This window comes from Chiloscyllium plagiosum, chromosome 7 (genome assembly GCF_004010195.1).
Source record: "Chiloscyllium plagiosum isolate BGI_BamShark_2017 chromosome 7, ASM401019v2, whole genome shotgun sequence".
Lineage (NCBI taxonomy): Eukaryota > Metazoa > Chordata > Chondrichthyes > Orectolobiformes > Hemiscylliidae > Chiloscyllium > Chiloscyllium plagiosum.
In genome coordinates this window covers 72,940,515-72,961,322 of record NC_057716.1, presented here as the reverse complement: position 1 = coordinate 72,961,322, position 20,808 = coordinate 72,940,515, and the positions used below count along the sequence as shown (strand labels likewise).

General features: G+C 39.1%; 1 protein-coding gene across 2 annotated transcripts in view; it reads left to right on the top strand.

Annotated features, from left to right (window-relative positions):
* The first annotated feature begins 2,993 nt into the window (after nt 1–2,993).
* The window catches only part of acmsd (aminocarboxymuconate semialdehyde decarboxylase), a 59,935-nt gene continuing 42,120 nt past the window's right edge, over nt 2,994–20,808 (top strand). The window contains exons 1-5 of one of the 2 annotated variants that reach the window (XM_043694053.1): nt 2,994–3,158; nt 7,588–7,632; nt 8,099–8,195; nt 14,141–14,190; nt 17,928–18,164. In XM_043694053.1, the coding sequence (XP_043549988.1) occupies nt 3,102–3,158; nt 7,588–7,632; nt 8,099–8,195; nt 14,141–14,190; nt 17,928–18,164 (486 nt within the window). In that variant the 5' untranslated portion in view covers nt 2,994–3,101. Of the gene's footprint in view, nt 3,159–7,587; nt 7,633–8,098; nt 8,196–14,140; nt 14,191–17,927; nt 18,165–20,808 lie in introns of those variants that run through there. The other variant, XM_043694054.1, reaches the window with a different exon arrangement.

The following is a 20,808-nucleotide window of genomic DNA, read 5'->3' as shown; positions in this document are numbered from 1 at the left end:
AATAAATAAAAAAACAAGATTCTGAAATCACAATATAAAGCCAAGGAGGAAACTTGCAAAACCTTTCTCAATGTCAAGGTTTACGATTTTTTCATTTTCTGAGGATTTTTCCTACTTCCAAAGATCCACCCTATTTGTCTATTGAGGATGATAGATTATGCTTTTACTTATTAGGCCCAACCATTGTTTATATTTTCTCCCATATTTCCTCACCAATCACATGACCACTTCTGCGAAGTGCGTGGAGGATGCTGCTTCTGCCAGTAAAGTTCCTTTGCAGGAGTGACAGTAGTTGAAATACTCCTGCAGAAAGCTGGCACAGATGCAGTGGGCCAAATGACCATCATTTTTCCTGGAACCAATCTGTGATTCTATGAACTAATCACAGATACATGATTAACAACATAAGCATCATACATATTAGAGGAGATTTCCATCTCCAATAAGGGAGAATCTCAACAACTGTCCTTGAAATTTTCTGGCATTACAATAATACACATCCTCCAGTGCAGCAACTCACTGAGTCTTCTTATCAACCTCTATGAATCATTGTGCTTTCACCAAAACTTATGAACATACAAATTAGGAGCAGGAATAGGCCACTGGTCCCTCAAACCTGCTGTTCTCTTCATCAGGTCATGGCTAATTTGATTATTCCATTTTCCTGCCCATTCTTGATGATCATTCAACCATTTGTTTGTCAAGGATCTATCCCTGCCTTAAACATATTCAGACTGTTTTACTACTTTTTGAAAAAAGAAAGCTTCAAAGTTTCACAACAATCTGAGAAAAAACATTCTGTTAATCTCTGTCTTAAATGAGTAGACCTTTGTTATTCTCCCACAAGAGGAAGCATCCTTTCCACACCCAACCTATCAAGACCTCCCAAGGTCTCACATGTTTGTACATCTCTATGACTCTATGTTTCACTCAAAAACCTCAGCAAACACAAGTTCTAGCCCTGTCCAACTTCCTTTAAAAGCCACCCATTCTAACTGTTAGTCTAGTTGTTTTATTCCCAAGCCATTCATTATTTCTTTGAATATTTGTAATCTAAAGTTTGAAGGTAGATCTGATAGTATTTATTTGGGCTCTCCACACCTTGAATTAACTTGTCCACTATTATTTTTGCTATCACTTTCTCTAAAGGCATTCCTTCAGGAAATCTTGTTGAAATATCCAGAATTGTTGAAAAATACTGATTCCCAATTCTAGTTTTGGTAGAAATATCACACACTAAGGCTCTGTTGAATAGTTCTTTGAAAGTTGGTACCAGAATTAAAGGTTTGATTAATGGTTGGGTAACCCCACGACCTGTATGGCATCTCCAACTAAACTTAACTACATCTTTAAGTCATCCTGGCCAGTAAAAATCTTTTAGTCTTTTAGCCTGCATTTTTCTAATACCTTAGTGGCTTCCACTTGGAATCTTGTAAGCCACATTTAAATTCTCATTAAGAAACTAGCCCAGCACCACCTTCTCAAGGGCAAATACAAACAGGCAATAAATGCTGGCCAACAGTGACACCCATGTCCCAGAAGTGAGTGAATTAAGAAAATCAGAGGGAACTACCATCTGATGCATAAATGCCCATTCCTTCTTGACTGGAATTTGATGTTGTCTCCATTTCCTCATTAATAATTTGGGCTGTATCTTTATAGTGGCTAATGAAATCTAACAGGTTCTTTTGAAATGTCTTACCAGACTCACCACATTAATTACCTGGCCTACTCCTCTGACATCTCTCACATTGAATTCCAGCCGGACTTACCTTGCACCTTCCCTGACAAACTCACCACTCAGCAGACATCTACTGAAAGGTGGCACCCCTTATGTCTGCAACATCTTCAAGAGATTACTGTGTGGCAGGTAAGCATTGGAAATCTAAGATTCCCCCTCTCCACCAATGTCATGGTACAGCCCCAGCCAATGGCTGGCATGGTTGTCAGCATGGCCGACAGTCCCTTACACATACAACATCATTCTCTCACTCACAGTTTAACTCACAGTTTAACCACCACGCCACACACTTTACCTGTCTGTAGCTTCACCCTTTCTGTACACTCTTTGACAGGGCCACCCTGTCTCCAGGGCCCACTGTATACTCACAAACTATCTTTGCCCAGTAGTGTAACATTATACACAGACAACTAATCAATCAACCACAAACATGAACTTTTATTTGCAGAAAGCAAAGGAGAAAACAAACAAAACCAGTTAGGGCTGAGGTTTGTCCTGACAATGCAAACCAGATTTTTGTATCATGACCAAAGAATATTTGACAATCCATGATTGCCTAATGCACCCAGCTCTCATCCATTGAAAGCAGATGGCAATAAAATTCTGTCTGGTTTGTAGTGCCCAACCCAGCTGAGCTCTATCATGGATAATGGTAGTATGATCCATTAAGATGATCCCATACTGTTCCTTCATGTTAATGAAATCAGTTTTATTATTGATCCCTCAAACATATCATCCTTTCCCCTTGTTAAAACCTCTTCTTTAATTTTTAATACCAACATATCAGCTTCTTTTTCCTTCCCTGTTATCAGGTAGTCAGATATATTAATTCCTGAAACTTCCTTTCCTTTGTGGCAAGTCTCTGTTCTAACATTCACATCACTATTCCACATGGTGACTTGTGCCTGAACGTCTGTCTGTTTTCCTTCATATCATTATATTCCAGTTCACTGTTTGGCCAATAATCTATAACTGTTCATATCTCTGCCTGTACTCTCAGTTTTATTTAAACATTTATGAAGTGTAATATTTATCCTATCGATGTCCCTGAAATCTTGATATATAAGCAAGGGCATTAGTTGAATGAGTAGTGTCCAAAATAAATCATTTTTTAACCAATAATGACAAAAACACTTTGTGCTTTCAGTTACAAATGAATATGTTTTCTCTGCTCCTACATTGCACTTTGTACTTTAATGATTCGTTTGCAGTTAGTGAAAGTTTACTTGAACTGTGATTGGCCACAGTACCAGTACACCTCTTAAAGTAAGGTGGAATAAATTTAGCGAGCCATCCGTTTGTATCAAAGATCAACAGTCAGAAGTGTCTGATTTATAGTTGATCTGCTTGTTGTACAAGAATGAAGATAGACTTACACTGTCACATCCTGCCCAAGGAATGGCCCAATCTAAAACAGGTAACAGTCTGGTGATACGGTTCAGAATTTTTGATAATTGAGTAGAAGGGGTCACGTTGAGCAACAGAGTAAATAAAATTCTCTCTAAGAAAAATAAATGCATAAAGGATGTAAAACATTGAGAGGCCTCTGTATGAAGATGAGAGGCAAGATATACACTAGATAGCAAACCTTCGTTTAACTGACCATGCCACTGATTCTGGCAAAGCACAGCAAAATATGAGTTAACATTCTCAATCTGGTAATAACTTTTCAATCATGTGTTAATGAAGTACTATGTTGGTAGTTTGCATGAATGTTTAACCATTTTTGATATGTTTGCATTTGTGTGAGAAGGTGAGGAAAAATATATTATGGAAGCAATAGGCAATTATCATAATGTTGCACCTTGCATGAATTTTATTGGCATGCTGTCAGAACCAAAAAGACACTCCAGTCTCTCCAGCTGCTTTAGTGCTGTGAAAAATTGTCCAATTTCTCTTTCCAACCTTTCAAATAGAGAGACATCTTTCGATATATGTAGAGAAGAGAGATGCTGTGTCTCAATTAAATATTAAATGAAAAGCCTTGCTGAGGAATCTTAGATTGTTGTGTAGTTTTCATTAACTCAGAACCATGATTCCCTTATTGGCCAAGGATTAACAATGAGAATGAGAAGACAATCCAGATATGAGAGACTTTCCACAGTCGCCAACCACAGCTACACAAAGAGCCTCTGTATTCTCATGAGATTCATTCAGTCCTTTGGTCCATGTTTGTAGGCATCTTACCTTAAGAGCTCTTTTAATGATTATATTTTGGCAGAAATATTTGACATATGCAATACTAGAAGTTTAAAAAATCTAGACATTGTTTTGTGGCTAGGCATGTGTCATACACCCTCAATGTTATTGAGGTTGGAACAGTTCCATAACCTAAATAGATTGAGCTCAAAACAATTGGTCTGGCCTATATTTACCTAGCAACTTCTTGGTGTTGAAGTTTTTCATGACAAGGTGCCATTGTCAGTGAGTGTAGATTTCAGTTGTGCTCCTCGATGGTTTTGCCCATCACAAGAGAATCATCAGTAATACATGCACTTCCAAGAATCATAGAGTCAAAAATTCATGCAGCACAGCAACAGACATTTTCATCCAACATGTCCATGCTGAACATAATCTCAAACTAAACTAGTCCTACCTGCCTGCTCCTGGCCCAGATCCCACCAAACCTTTCCTTTTCATGCAATTATCTACATGCCTTTTAAATGTGTAATTGTACCCATATCCACCACTTCCTCAGAAAGCTCATTCTACTAGCAAACCACCCAGTGCAAAAAAAAGCCCTTCATGTATTTTTAAAATCTCTCTCCTCTCACCTTCAAAATGTGTTCCCTAATCTTGAAATCCCCCATCCTAGGGAAAAGACAACTACCATTAACTCTATCTATACCCCTTATTATTTTACAAACTTCGATCAGGTCACTTTTGAGTAAGTTTCGTCCCGGTGCATAATAAAGATCTTCACTTTGTCCGAACGTTTCCGAAGGCATGTCAAATATTGCCAGATCTCCCTGATCCTGTAATCAGTTTGATGTGGTGTCATTTACTTTCACTTGAATAATCCAATTGCCTGATTGACAAAGCCTACAATATGTAGAGCACACGGTGACATTTTAACTACTCACCTCAGGCTCAATAATCAACATTCAGTTTCTGGGAGTTAGAAAATACCTCCTGCTCCTGAAATCCTTTGCAACTCTTTCCTTATTACTGTACATATGTTGCTAAAACAGATCCTGACTAACAGATAGACCGAAAGGTAATCCATTAAAATACTCGGCTAAATTTTACCAGAAATCGGCTAACTGTGATTTGGGCAAGTTTCATGCAGCACTTCTCCTTGAGACCGAGCAGGTTTCTCATGTTAATCCCCTAATTTAGCTTATTACTGATGTGGCAAAGCCCTAAAGCACCCGTACAGTCATGTTCTCTGACTTGCTCTACACAAAAGTCCTCACCATTGCTGGACCTATAGCTTTAATGGCCCAATTCAGGATCAAAAACCAACCATGTCAACAACCAATTTAACCAGCTCAAAAATCAAGTTGAGCCTGGTGCTTCTTTTAGACCTGAGTGTGAGAAGCAGGATATCATCACATGACCAGCAGGTACATTGTGTAGTGATTTGTTTTCTTGGTCTTGGTGTAAATGTATCATCTCCATTGCTTCAAATCTTGTCTAAGGCATTTTCTTGTGGTTTCCCAGTTTACACCACTATTTTCATTTTCTAGGAAAATTAACTGCTGATCACCATGCTGTACCTGTGTATTGTTTCCTTGATACAAAATTATCACTCTCATACAACAAGACATTGACATGATGCAGAGCTGGGCTGAGATGTGGCAGATGTAGTTCAACATGGATAAATGCGAAGTGATTCATTTTGGAAGGTTGAATTTGAATGCTGATTACAGAGTTAAAGACAGGCTTCTTGGCAGTGTGGAGGAACAGCGGGATCTAGGGGTGCATGTACATGGATCCTTCAAAGTTGCCACCCAAGTTGATAGGGTTGTTAAGAAGGCATATGGTGTTTTGGCTTTCATTAACAGAGGGACTGAGGTTAAGAGGCACAAGGTTTTGCTGCAGATCTATAAAACCTTGGTTAGACCACACTTGGAATATTGTGTCCAGCTCTGGTCACCTCAGTATAGGAAGGATGTATATGCTTTACGAGAGGGTGCAGAGGAGATTTAACCAGGATGCTGCCCAGATTGGAGGGAATGTCTTATGAAGAGAAGTTGAGTGAGCTATGGCTTTTTGCACTGGAGAGAAGGAGGAAGAGAGGTGGCTTGATAAAGGTGTAAAAGGTAATGAGAGGCATAGATATAGTAGATAGCCAGAGATTGTTCCCCTGGGCAGAAATAGCTGTCATAAGGGGTCATAATTTTAAGGTGATTGGAGGAAGGTGTAGTGGAAATGTCAGAGGTAGGTTATTTACACAGAGAGTGGTGGGTGCGTGGAATGCACTACCAGCGGTGGTAGTAGAGTCAGAGACATTAGAGTCATTTAAGTGACTGCTGAATAAGCACATGGACAGCAGTAAATTGAGGGGTGTATAGGTTAGGTTGATCTTAGATTAAGATAAATGCTTGGCACAACATCGTGGGTCGAAGGGCCTGTACTGTGCTGTACTGTTCTATGTTCTATACTTGATTGGTCAGTAGCATAGGTTCAATTTACTTAAGGATCTCAAACAGGTTTATTCAACAGATAAAGTGATATTTTGCAGATACAAAGCAACTTATGTATACATCCTTAGTCTAGCAAACAACTGATCATGTGATGTCATCCTGCTCCTTGGCTTATTAGCATACTTAGCTCTTCAGCAGCTCTCCCAAGGAGAATTGTTAACTCTAATGGAACTCTAATGATTCTAATAGAACAAAAACAAGATCTCCTAAATAAGAATAAATTATGATGAAAGCTCTCAACAGCTCAGGCAGCATCAATGACAAAGAAAATAAACTTTAAGAACACAGATATTTATAGGGTAAACCTGGTGGAACACAAATCCAGAAAAATTCTTCGGGACTGAGGACATGAAAGCCTTAAGATTTTAATAGTGATCAGGCCATGACTTGGCTGCCTTGAGTGTGGCCTATTTTCTGCATTTTAAAGTTTAAAGGGGTAGGAATGTAGTGTTTGGGACTGGTTGACCACTCCTGATATTGAACACTGCACCGACTATCCCTATGCACTGAGGGGTGGTAGCAGTTAAAATCAAAGCCAACATTTCTGGTCTATTTTCTTACATCAGAAATGGAATATGTTAGGATTCATATATTTTAAACCAATGCAAAACCAGAAAAAGAAGGAGGCAGGAAGAAAATAAAAACAGAAATGTGGCAGGCTGGACTATAGGAGTAGTTAAGCGATAAAATGATGATGCAAATCTATAGAGTTGGTATGAGTAAAAAGAAACAAAACAAGTCTGTAGGAGGCATAAATCCTTAACATTAAAAAGCAAAGTGCAAGGAAAACCTGACAAAGGTAAAGAGGTTTCTGTAGCTTCAAATGCGACAGTGAAAAGGTAAAGCCGGGAGGCTGGGTGAACACCCTGTTAGCCATGTTCCAATAGACCATCCTGATCCTAAGCAACAGCCCAAGTCTCCATTCCTTTTCACTCTGGTGCATGACTAGAATCTGCTATCCTCAAGAAAATAGAGAGCATAGTTAAGATATAAAGTTGCTAACTTGAATATTGATGCAGGACCTTTGTAAATTATCTTTAATTACATGTTTACTTAAATAACAATAATTAACATCAGGAATAACACCCCAGAAGTAATCAGTTTGTTGCAAAGCACTTTGGGTATCTAAGGATGTGAAAGGTGCTATATAAATTGCATATATCTATACAATTAAAAACACTTTCCCTTTTTTACCAGAGATATGGATATGAAGGTTGGGTCCAACTTCACCATCACTCTGAGGTATGATTATGCAAAGCATCATCATTATTAAGTTAATTAAACGATAAGACAAGCAAAATTAATAAAAGTAGTTTAACTTTGGTTCATTCTGTAATTTTGAAAATTGTATTCAAACGTATTTTCTAGTTAATTTTCTTATCTGTCACAAAGTTTCTTGTCACATTTTACATGCGCTCCACAATTGCCACACCACTCTGCTTGAGACTGCTGCCTGATAAGATCGTGAAAGTGTCTCGTTAACAGATTTCCACATAATATTCCAAATATCACTCAATGACTGCATGCCATTAGTACAGTTCAGCTGTGTATAACCTGCCAATTGAAACTTATACAGAATGCACTGAGTCAACATAAGACACCCAAGCACACAATTTCTCTATTCCTGATCACCAAAATTCTACACACAGTGGCAATAGCATCCTATAGATCCACAACTGATCATCTAAAATGTCCTGTTTATTAAAAGGGTGAAGCAAAAATGATGAAAGATGGCAACATATTCAGAGTGGTACAAAAAAACTGCTGGGATCCACAAGTACGGATTCAAGAAATGGATCAAGCAGGTAAATGAAGATCCAATGTTATTCTGATAATTTCTCCAAATTCATCCATGTAAACAGTGGCTTACTCATTGAAATGTATCTTCTGGGTTTAAAATGACTTCTATTTGAAAGGGTTCTGCAGTGGTACTGGAAGCTTTAACAAACTCTATAGGCAAGTCTCCAGATGTATTGTCTTACCAGTTTGTTACTACAAAGTTAAGAGACTTGCTTTGAATTTTGATGTTAAGGAGAATCTAGTCTGGATGGATCAGCAATTCACTTCCAGATTGTCATTTTAGTATGCATGGACATTCACATTTCTCTGAAAACTGTGTCAGTACAACCCAAAATGAGACCAGGATTATGGTTTGTTGTTTTAACTAGACATCTTATCAGAGATGGTGTTTCTGTGATATGTAAGGAACAAAATTAGCAGAAGTTTTAACCCCTAATTTCTGTCCGATGACCCTGTTGACAAATCAGTTTGTAAAAATGTTGAATGAGGTGAAACTCAGATATAGCAGGTTCAGGGTGAATATGCTGGCATTCTGTGTGAACTATTTCCACTTAGCAAAGGCATCAAGAGTCAGAAAAAGTGGTAAAGACAGCTCCATTTTTAAAACATTCCCTTCAGGCACCTATACAACTGTTTGAAACAAAGTGAAGTTATTAGAAAAATACTTGAAAGAATTTGGCACATTTTGATTTGTGGAAGATGAATGTCCTTGCCTTGAACCCATTGATGAAGAGCTAATACACGAAATGTCAACTCTCCTTTTCCTCGGATGCTGCCTGATCAGCTGTGCCTTTCCAGCCCGATACTTTTTGACCATTATTTTAAGTGTCTACCTGTTTGGTAAGGTCAGCACTTGCCATGGAAGCTGGCCATCTATAACTGGTACTGAGAAGCCCCAATATTGACTTCTGCAATAACCCTGTGACCTGTTTTCATCTTCATCTGGAGACTCCATTACTCATAGCCATATCTCCCTTATGTGCCCTTATCTGGGTATGTCCAAACCTAGGGTCTCACAGAAACTACCACAGAAGGCCACAACCTTGCATTATCTGGTCCCAGCTTGACCACTGGTCCTTTCACCAGGAATTATTACAGAAACCTGTATCAGAAGGCCCATTGAAATAACGGTCAAATAAATGGTTTTTGACATGATATAATGTTTGATAAATAATTCTGCATGAACACAAGAGTAAAAGCACAAATTTTATTGTCTTTATTAATTAAATTTGATTTGTAAAGGTAAATAGAAGTATTTTTGGGAAATTGTTTACAGAGCATCAAATATGTAAAAGATGGGTTCAATGATCCATTTAATAAGGTCAGTATAAGGAATAAGTTGTTTCTCATACTAGGGTCCATAGCCATCTACCTTTGGCTGTTATGTGAGAGTGAGGGAAACTTGTGACAAAAATTTGACTCTCATTATGTGTACTTTGCACCAACACAGATGAGAAGCAAAACCTAAATGGTGACTAACTGTACTGGTGCTGCTTTACTATCCATGATGGACAGAGACACACTGATGTGTCAAGTGTTGAAGTCCACTTCTTTGACAGCCGGCATGTTTTTGCAAATGCTATCACTTTATCCTTTGAGTTGAATATGGTGCTATGAGTTGATGAGTGCCTCCATAATCTGGGCATTTTTTGAAGGTATCTTACTGGAATGTGAAAAGTGATGCTGAGACTGATAAGATTTCTCTGTCATAATCCTTGAATATCAGATAGAACATAGAAAAGTACAGCACAGAACAGGCTCTTTGGCCCATGATGTTGTGCTGAGGTTTAATCCTGATGTAAATTATAATAACTTAACCTACGCAGCCCTCAAGTCACTGCTGTCCATGTGCATGTCCAGCAGTCACTTAAATGTCCCTAATGACTCTGCTTCCACCACCAAAGCTGGCAACACATTCCACGCATTCACAACTCTCTGCCTTTATACCTTCCTTCCTTCAAGCTGTGCCTGTGACCTTGAGTCTGAGTGTGCATTTCTATGAAACCTCTTCCAATCTATTGTAACAAACTCAATTTGGACTTCTAACATCATAGCTTTTACTGAGGTTAAGTCACTGTGTTGTGGGCTTTTCACCACAAATTACCTTTAATTTGGATACTTATTAAGAAATCACAATCATGTACTGAAACATTGATTAAAATATTATTTCATTTATAATAATAGCAAAACAAGACCCCTCAAATGGGCAAGTTAAACCTCACAACCCAACTTAGCTATTACCAAATTAATGGCGGAGGTTAGCTACAATTCCAACCAATAGTGTCTGTCTCTGGAAGTGTCCAGTGTTTAATCGTGGTGCAGTGGTGTTCTTCAAAGTTCTGCTGTTGAATTGTTTGGGTGTTTGATTCTTATAGGTTTTCATCCTTCAGGTCCATGATGTGATATTATTGATGATTCTTTAGAGTACTTTCATCCAAAGTATTAATTACTCTTTTAGAGTCCCTGAGATTGAAACTAGCTTCTTTATCAGAAGTAACTCCCCTGTTCCTTGTAACATTCATTGTTGACTGTCTGCTTGAAGACACATTAAGGGCAGTCATTCATCCTTGTGGCATAAAGCAACTAGTTATCAAGCAGATGTCAAATGTTTTATTCATGTAGCTTCTCAGACATGACTAATTGCTTTCAATTCCTGAATAGGTTTGTCTTTGTCCTTAATAGTTTATTCCAGAGTTATTGTTACTTCATTCTATCTGTAACAGTTTATCTTTACTGAGTCTTTCAATCCAAGAACAGTTATTAAAGTTCTGAAGTTTACACTATTGCAATTGTTCTCCACAACAAGGTGTTCACTAATTCCTGGCATTGAAGTATGTTCAATTTAATAGGTCAGAAATGAGTTAGTGTTCCAAATGTATGTAGAGAAGCTGATTGTCATAAAACTGCCAAATATTGTTTAATGGTCTCACCATTTCTCTGGTAATTCTGGTAGAATGTTTACCAATTATCATTGTTTTAATTTGCTCAGAATATCTTTCGATTGTACTTAATGCTGCATCAAATGTAGTCATGTCTTTTACAAACTGCTTGGATATTTGCTGGCTTTCTGCTCTGAGATAATGTACAACACCTAGACTGTCCATCCTCTCAGTGGGCAACTAAAATCTGAACTCCATTATCTATCAATTTCACACTGATCCATAGAAGGAAACATCCTCTCCACATCTATCTTAATAAGACCACTTAGGATTTAATATGCATAATAATGTAGGAAGCTGAACTGGAAAAAAAAGCATCAAAATAAAGCCTACTCATTGCATAAATAGTTATATACAGTTATAAATAAATAAACATCCCAGGACAAACAGTTCTGAAGACCCATCCCTTGGTCTGCTTTAATTTTTTTTCTACCCTGAAGTGTTATCACACAAAATTGAGTGACCTTCCCATCACCAAAGTCACTGACGTTTTGTTTGTTTTTTTTTAAACCTATTGCCTGTCAGTAAAACACCCAGGTAGCCAATTGAATATTTACAAACAAATCCATTGTGGGCAATGCAAACTATAAAGGTGCCAGGGGGAGAGGGGAAGTGAGGGTGGAAGGAAGAGCGGGAAGGGACTAAATCAAGTTGGAGTTGGATGGGAACATAAAGCACTGCATCTCCTGCAGTGCCCACCTCTCTCTAAAGCCATCAAGAGCATTGGTGGGCACCACATGCTCCTTCTCCAATAATACCTGAGCATGAACATAACCATGGAAGAGAACCAGAGTCGGCATGGGTCTACTTTTTTAAATGCTTTGTTTAACTTTTTTTTAAATCAACCTGATGAGAGATGTTATTACACAACCTGGAGCCGGTGGGACTTGAACCTGGACCTCACTGCACCTCATCCCAGCTCCAACCCTCCAACTTGGCACCGCCCTCTTGAACTGTCCTACCTGTCCATCTTCCTTCCCACCCATCCACTCCACCCTTTCCTCCAACCTATCACCATCACCTCCCACCTGCACCTACCTATAGCATTCCCAGCTACTTTGCTCCCACTCCCACCCCCACCCATCTACTTATCTCTCAGCCTGCCTCCTCCCCACCCCCCAACCATTTCTGATGAAGGGGCTTATGCCCAAAATATCAATTCTCCTATTCCTCGGATGCTGCCTGTCCTGCTATGCTTTTCTAGTGCCACACTTTTCAACTTTGATCTCCAGCATCTGCAATCCTCACTTTCTCTTTTGTTACATGACAGCGTAGTTACAATATAATTACCAAGACTGTCAGAAACCAGGAATGGTACATCTGACACTTTCAACATTTAAAGCTGGACTCCTCAATTCTCCACCCAGGATTATGTACTATAGAATCATAGAGTCATAGAGCTGTACAGCATGGAAATAGACTCTCTGGTCCAAATCATCATGCCAACCAGATATCCTAAACTAATCTAGTCCCATTTGCCAACATTTGGCCCATATCCCTCTGAACCCTTCCTATCCATGTACTCATTGAGATGCCTTTTAAATGATGTAATTGTACCAGCCTCCACCACTTCCTCTGGCAGCTCATTCCATACATGCACCATTCTCTGCATGAAAAAAGTTGCCCTTTAGGTCCCTGTTAAACCTTTCCCTTCTCACCTTAAACCTATGCCATCTAGTTTTGGACTCCACTAACCTGGGGAAAACACCTTGGCTATTCACTTCATAAAGATTCCTGAAGAAGGGTTTATGCCCGAAACGTCGATTCTCCTGTTCCTTGGATGCTGCCTGACCTGCTGCGCTTTTCCAGCAACACATTTTCAACCTTGGCTATTCACCCTATCTATGATTTTATAAGCTTCTATAAGGTCACCCCTCAGCTCCAATGCTCCAGAGAAAATAACCCCAGTCTATTCAGCCTCTCCCTAGAACTCAAACTCTCTACCTTTTGGCAACATCCTTGTAAATCTATACTGAATCCTTTCAAGTTTCACAACATCCTTCCTATAGCAGGGAGACCAGAATTGAACACTGCATTCCAGAAGTGGCCTAACCAAAGTCCTGTATAACCTTAACATAAACGTCCAACTCACTATCATCAGATTAGGTGAACTCTAATGCAGTAATATTAACAATTTTTTCAGAAACAGTACCGTATGCAGCAATCATAACTATCCCTGGTGGCTAGCGGTCACAGTGTGCATGCTCATAAAAAATGTCAATAGGCAAGGCAAGATGAGATTCGAGGCTCGTTTCCCCACAGCCATCCTCGAAATAAGGGACAAAAGACATCCGTTAAGGGACATACAACATTCAGTTGAAACGGACATTTAAAGTATAGGAACATTTGGTTCACTATCTCCTTTGACATTTGTTCAGTTTTATACCTTTCAGATATTCAAAGATGACCTACTATATACTACCATATATTTACAGGAGTTTTACTTAGAGTAATTTTTATATCTGCTCTCATGCTTACAGCTTCTTACATCAGCTTAATTTCTCTTTCTCAGTAACCACACTGCTGAAAGACAATAGCAGCAGATTTATGGGAATACCACTATCCGCAGGTTCCTCTCCAAGTTACTTGAAAATGTATTGCTGTTCCTCCAATATTCCTGGGTCAAAATCCTGGAACTCTTTTCCTAACAGCATTGTGGGTGTACCTATACCAAATGGACTGCAGTGGTTCAAGAGGCAGCTTACCACCATTTTCTTAAGGGGAATTAGGGAGGCACAATAAAGGCTGGCCCAGCCAATGAGGCCCACATTCCCTGAATTATATTTTTAAAAAAGGTAAGGCTTAACAAACAGCACACAGAACAAAGAAGTTGCATTGACATTCGTAATCAAATATTGAACAATTAAAAATTGGATATCACAGTCAGTGCAAGTTATTGTCTGCTCATGTGACTCCATCATCACAATTAATCGGTAGCCTATGGAACTGAAAACTGAATGCAACAGAAATAATCAAACTTATTTATAAGTACAAAACATTTTATTTTACAGGTGTAACAATGCAGGCTCTTTCTACTGTTCCTGTTATGTTCAACTATTGGGTAAGTTTGTGGACCAGACCAGATTTGAGCACTGCCATTCTGGCTATATTATTTGTTCACTGTCCCTGCAAAAGAAAGTACCTTGTAACAAGTTATATCTTTTTCATGCTTCAAAGTGTTCACAGCAGGGTTGGGTTGTCCATCTGAAGGCTTGTCTATTATCAAATCTGTACCTCTGACACCTCTTAAAAACTAAGGTGTAACAACCATAAATGTAGCATGTCAATTATATAGGAAGCCCTGTTTGTAGAAATGTAGAGTGCAGAAAATAAAATGTTGACCAGGTGCAAATTATAATCAGGTTTACAGGGTTTCAAATTATACTATACTGTACAGAACTGATTCACTGATCCTACACTACAGCAAAGAAGACACGCTTAAAGAAGCAAGAGTAACAAAAAAAGTGGTACAAAATTGTATTGCTTATAAATAATGCAAAAACCCTTCTCTCTCACACAGTTCAATAGCATTATGTTTCTCTATCTTACTTCTTATTTTGCTGTCCTCCATCACTTCTTTTTTACAATGCTTCACAATCTCCTTTTTCCACCTTTGTTCTCTAATTTCCTTCATTCATTGTTTACTTCCCTTTTCACCACTTCTTCTTTTCACTCTTCATTCTGTAATTTTTCCTTCACTTTCCAACTTCTCTTTCACTTTGCCACACTCATTACTTCTTTTGTCCCTTTGCTCTTCTCTTTTCATTCTCTTATCACTTTTCCTTGAACTTCCATCCCTTATTGTGTGATTCAATTTTATCTTCTCACTTTTGCATCTTTGTCTTCATGACCACAGGATGTCATAAATTAATTCATAGCTAATTAAGTCTTATCAATACAGTATTATTAAATTGTAGTGAAATGTTGTCTCTGGCTCCTTCTGGTTTTGTGTTCCTATCCACCTTGTCTGTCTCTGTTATCACTTACATTCAATATCCCAATTCACTTTTATTAATTTCTCCCTAACCTTTTCTTTCTTTATATTTCCCTCCTTCTTCTGTTTCAATAGTTTTCCTTTCACTCTATAGCATGGAAAGAGATGGAAATCAAAAGTGCCTGAATCAGAAAACACACAGGATATTAGAATAGAGAGAGAAAACAAATGATTCAACCAAGACTTGTAAAAAACAACCTGCAAATGAAAAGAATCAGAAGGAAGAAACATGATAGAGATTTAGAGGGTTGGGAGGGACTGTCCTAACAGTTCTTTATAATATTTTAATGCAAGGTATTTCACAGTAGAATTATGAAACATAAATTTGAGTTGAGTTACATGAGAAGTTATTAATACTGGTGACCAAAAGCTTAGTCAAAGAAATACAATTTTACGGCAGTTTAAATAGAGCAAAGAGGGCAGGAAGCAGAAGGTTTAGGATGGAATTTCAGAAACTAGGGCCAATGCAATTGAAGGCAAATAGGAAGTAATTAAAATTAGCAATGTGTAAGAGCCAGTAAATTAGAGGAATACAGATATAGCAGGGGATTGTATGTGTGGAGGAGGTTAAAAAGCTAGTGAGTGACATAAGTCATGGACAAAAATTTTAAAATTGAGATATTTCTTGACAAAGGGTTAAACTAGGTCAGGAAGTACTGGATGAAAAATGATTGGAAGTTGATTCTGGACAGTAATATTTTTGGTAAGTCCAAACTTACAGAGGCCAGCCAGGAGAACATTGGAATAGTTGACCCAAGAGAAAAGAAAGGCATGAATGATGATTTCAGTGAGTGTTAAACAGAGGCAGAGGCAATTGTATTGGAAAAATGTATTGTCCAGCCATCTCAGGTTCTTGTGCCTGTACAACTATTACCAATTAGAATTGATTATCATTTAATACACAGAATTACAGATAACAGACAGAACAGAACAAGTCAATCGGCACAACAAATGTATACCAAAATTCATTCTTCTCACAATCATCTTTCTATTGTATTTCATTTTATCCTTTGAATATTTTTTTTTCCCTTTTTTGCTTATATATTTAATTAACGTCTTTTTAAATGCTAATTGCTTCAGCCACTCTCTGTGATAGCCAGTTCTACATCATCACAATTCTAAACAATTTTCACATGAGATCTTTATTGGGTTTTTTTTCAGTGACTAATTTTTATTTAGACATGCAAATTATACATCCGGCCCTTTGAATCTTATTATAACTTTAAATCTAGATTAGATTTAAATTTAGGCTCTATTATCATGTGTACTCAAGTACGTGGTACAACAGTGTGCAATTGAAAAGTGTATAATAGTTACAAAATACCTAAGTACAAAATCCCAGTTGTAGAACTAAAAAACTAAAGATGCAAATGAAAAAGTTCAGCACTACAGTCTTCTTCATATTAAAGTGAAGAAATAAAGAAATGAAGGTAAAAAGCCAAACATTAAAGTCCTTTCTTAAGCCAAGAGGGGTGTCAGTCCAATTGGGAGAAAGTGAGGACTGCAGATGCTGGAGATCAGAGCTGAAAAATGTGTTGCTGGAAAAGCGCAGCAGGTCAGGTAGCATCATTCCTGAAGAAGGGCTTATGCCCGAAACGTCGATTCTCCTGTTGCTTGGATGCTGCCTGACCTGCTGCGCTTTTCCAGCAACACATTTTCATCCCTCCTGTGTTCACCAGCCACCTTTACCTCTGTTAGGTCACCTTTCCATGTTCAGTTTTTCAGAAAACATACGTCCCAATTTATTCAGCCATGCCTGATAGATCACACAATATGTTATATATGAATTGTAAACATTCACTTTGAGTACATAAAGTAGTTAGTCTTTTGAATAAATATGTACATAATACTTAACAATGAACAAAATGTAACTCTAGTTTTGGTGAAATTATTTTATTATTTATAAGATCAAAAGATTTTATAATTGAATTGAGGCACTTCAGCAATCAATGGGCAGAATTAAATCTAGGTGATAGGCTCCCACCTACCACTTGGACAGCAAGATTACCGCGTTGCTTAGGTTACATTCAGCAACTCCAGCATTTGTGACCATTATCAGTCATTCCTGGAATTAACTATCTTGGGGATGGAAATCCAGATACTGAGAGCTGCTAATTAATGATAGGATCCATTGGTCTCCATTGCAGGCAGTGCCACTAGGAATGATGGCATCTACCAGCAATGTATCCAACAGAGCCCAAAATCAACAATGGACCTGAGGGCAGGAGTGAGTGAGGGTGGAGTTGGAATTGTGGGCTGGGGTTTGACATGGAGGGGAGATGTTTTGCAGGCAAGAATTTAGGGTGTGGCTTTCAGACACTGAGTGCCTTTGAACAGCAATCCATTTCCAGGGACTTTCAAGCAAACCTGATAAGGTTTCCTGCATGGAGATTCCTCTGCCCAATTTTGGAATACCAGCGGTAGGGAGCATGAGGTCATTAAGTGGGCATTAATCACGCACCTAAGGACGTCAATTAATGCTTGGACAGGAAGGTCAACCATAAGCTTTTCCACCCCAGACTTAACACCAGTAAATGCAGGTAGGAAGCAAGGTGTCCTCTGGCATCTTAGTAGCCAACTAAATATTCCCCCTGCTGCCAACCTCAAAAGGTTCTGCATAAAATTGTGCCCTATATATTTATGTACATTTTGTTACTAGAATAGAAAAGTATTTGTCTTATTCCTCAGGATTTAAGAAATTTTATGACTTGCGCAGAGAATGATATTTACAGAATTATCAGAACATACTCTCAGAAAACTCGGTTACTTATATTAAATAAAAGAACATTGATTTTTTTTGTTAGGCAAAACCCAAGGACACCCTGGATCTGTGCCATATTTTGAATGATGACATTGCAGCCATAGTACGTGAGCACCCAAAGAGATTCACTGGTCTTGGTACACTGCCCATGCAAGACCCAGAACTCGCTGTTCAGGAAATGCATCGTTGTGTGAAAGATTTGGGATTTCCTGGAGTTCAAATTGGCTCCCATATCAACGATTGGGATCTGAATTGCCCAGAACTTTACCCAGTGTATGCTGTAAGCACCAACATCTTTTTAAATTGTTTATACATTGACTGATTGCTAAAAGAAATATTGTAGGTGGCACAGTGGCCCAATGGTTAGCACTGCTGCCTCACAGCACCAGGGTCCCAGGTTCAATTCCAGCCTCAGGTGACTGTGTGTGTGGAGTTTGGATATTCTCTGTGTCTGTGCGGGTTTCATCCTGCAGGCCAGGTGAATTGGCCAAAGTAAATTGCTCCTAGTGTTAGGTGCATTAGTCAGAGGGAAATGGATCTGGGTGGCTTACTCTTTGAAGGGCCTGTTTCCACACTGTAGGTAATCCAGCCTAAATCTAGGTACCACATGCTTATTGAATGAGAAATGTAAATGCACAGGTGGAAGAAATAGGAATTGGCACTACTTCTTAGATTCATGACTGTGGTAACATTTTGTTAACAAAGACTGGGATTTTCCCCTGTACGATTATGACAGCCTGACCAAAATCAGGGTCAGCTGGAGGTCAGAGTCCCTCAATGTGTGGGGAACAGACACCCAATGATGTGCCTCGAATTGCCAATTAATGGCAGCAGACTCACTTGTTTAAGGATGCTGAGCAGACTCTAGAGGCTGGTGGACCAATAGGGGAAGAGAAGGCCTAGTGATATTATTGCTAGATTATGAATCAAGAGATCCCAAGTAACAGTCTGGAGACCTGGAGTTGAATCCCACCGTAGCAATAAAAATCTGGAATTAAGAGCCTAACGTTGACCATGAAACTGTTGTTGATTGTTAGGAAAAAATCCATTTGGTTCAGTAATTACTTTAGGGAAAGGTACCTGCTGCCCTTAGCTGGTCAGCCTTATGTGTAACTTCAGATCACAGCAACGTGTTTGACTGTTACCTGTCCACTGGGTAATAAGTGCTGACCTAGCCCCAGTGATATCCCATCGATACCTATATAAGATTTCCTCCAGCTTTCAAGAAAGAGTTGCTTTTCCAGATCAATTAGAGAGAAGGAATCTTGATTTTGAAATGATCTTTGAACTTTAAAATGAAAATTTTAGCACTCAACCACCATAATGGAGGAGAATCCCTCCATGATCAGACTTCAGCTAGAGATGAAGTCAGGCACGCATATGCCCTCAACAATTGACTCAGTTGGCTGGATGACTGGCTTGCGATGCAGAATGATCGCAAGTGTATCCCCACACTGGCTGAGGTTACCATGAAACACTTCTTCTCAACCTCTCTCCTCACCTGAGATGTGGTGACCCTCAAGATAAACCACCACCCATCTAATCAAGTTCCCTCTCATGTACCCTGACAAGCTAGTTCAAATGCTCCTCTACAGCCTGAGTAAATCTCCCTGTGGGCATCATAGTTTCCCAATCCTGCGAAGATATAAGCCAATGTGCTTGTATAGGGTTCCATCTGCTCCCGAACTGGTTACAATGTCCCCCCAGAAATCTAACGTCCTCCCAGTCACGTGTATATTCACCTCAAATTATTATTTCTAAACTCATTACCACATAGTATAGGGAAGAATAAACTCTGCTTTCAGAATTTCATTCACTTTCCTATCTATTACCTTGTATCAATGTAAAACATGACATTTGACTGATCCATCTCACCCAAACGCTGTCAGCTATTCAATGACCTCCCTGAATCTGGCACCAGGGAGGCATTGTCCTGTCCTGGAGTCACCTGAAATGCTGCAGCAATAGCTTTCAATTCCCCTAACTATTTAACCTATTTCCATCTTACCCTTCCATTCTTCTTCCCCTCTACCATCTGTGCAGCTCAACCACTTGTGATGCCATGAACTTGGCTCTTGCTACATTTGTTTGAGGAATCATCACCCTCACTAATATCCAAAATGGAAAACTGTTTATCTTTCCCTTTGTTTGCCTATAGGTTACAGGTGTCGCTAGCTGGCCAGCATTTATTTTCTGTCCCTAGTTGCCTTGAGAAGGTGGTGGTGAAATTCTTAAATCACTAAAATCCGTGTGCCATAGGTAGTTCAACAAGCTCTAAAGGAGGGAATTCCAGAATCTTGACCCACCAACAGTGAAGGAATGGCGCTATATTTCCAAGTTAAGGTGGTGAGTGGCTTGGAGGGGAAATTGCAGGCGGTGGTGTTCCCATTTATCTACTGCCCTTGTCCTTCCAGATGAAAGTGATTGTGGGATTGGCAGGTGCTGCCTCAGGATCTTTGGGGAATTTCTGCAGTGCATCTTGCAGATAGTATACACTGTTGCTACTGAGCATTAGTTCAAAGTTTGTGAGAAGATTTGTAGCTCGGGTACTCATTGTTGTGGTTCTGTTCACCGAGCTGGGAATGTGTGTTGCAGACTTTTCGTCCCCTGTCTAGGTGACATCCTCAGTGCTTGGGAGCCTCCTGTGAAGTGCTTCTGTGATCTTTCCTCCGCCATTTGTAGCGGTTTGAATCTGCCGCTTCCGGTTGTCAGTTCCAGCTGTCCGTTGCAGTGGTCGGTATATTGGGTCCAGGTCGATGTGCTTATTGATTGAATCTGTGGATGAGTGCCATGCCTCTAGGAATTCCCTGGCTGTTCTCTGTTTGGCTTGTCCTATAATAGTAGCCAAACAGAGAACAGCCAGGGAATTCCGAGAGGCATAGCACTCATGCACAGATTCAATCAATAAGCATATCGACCTGGAC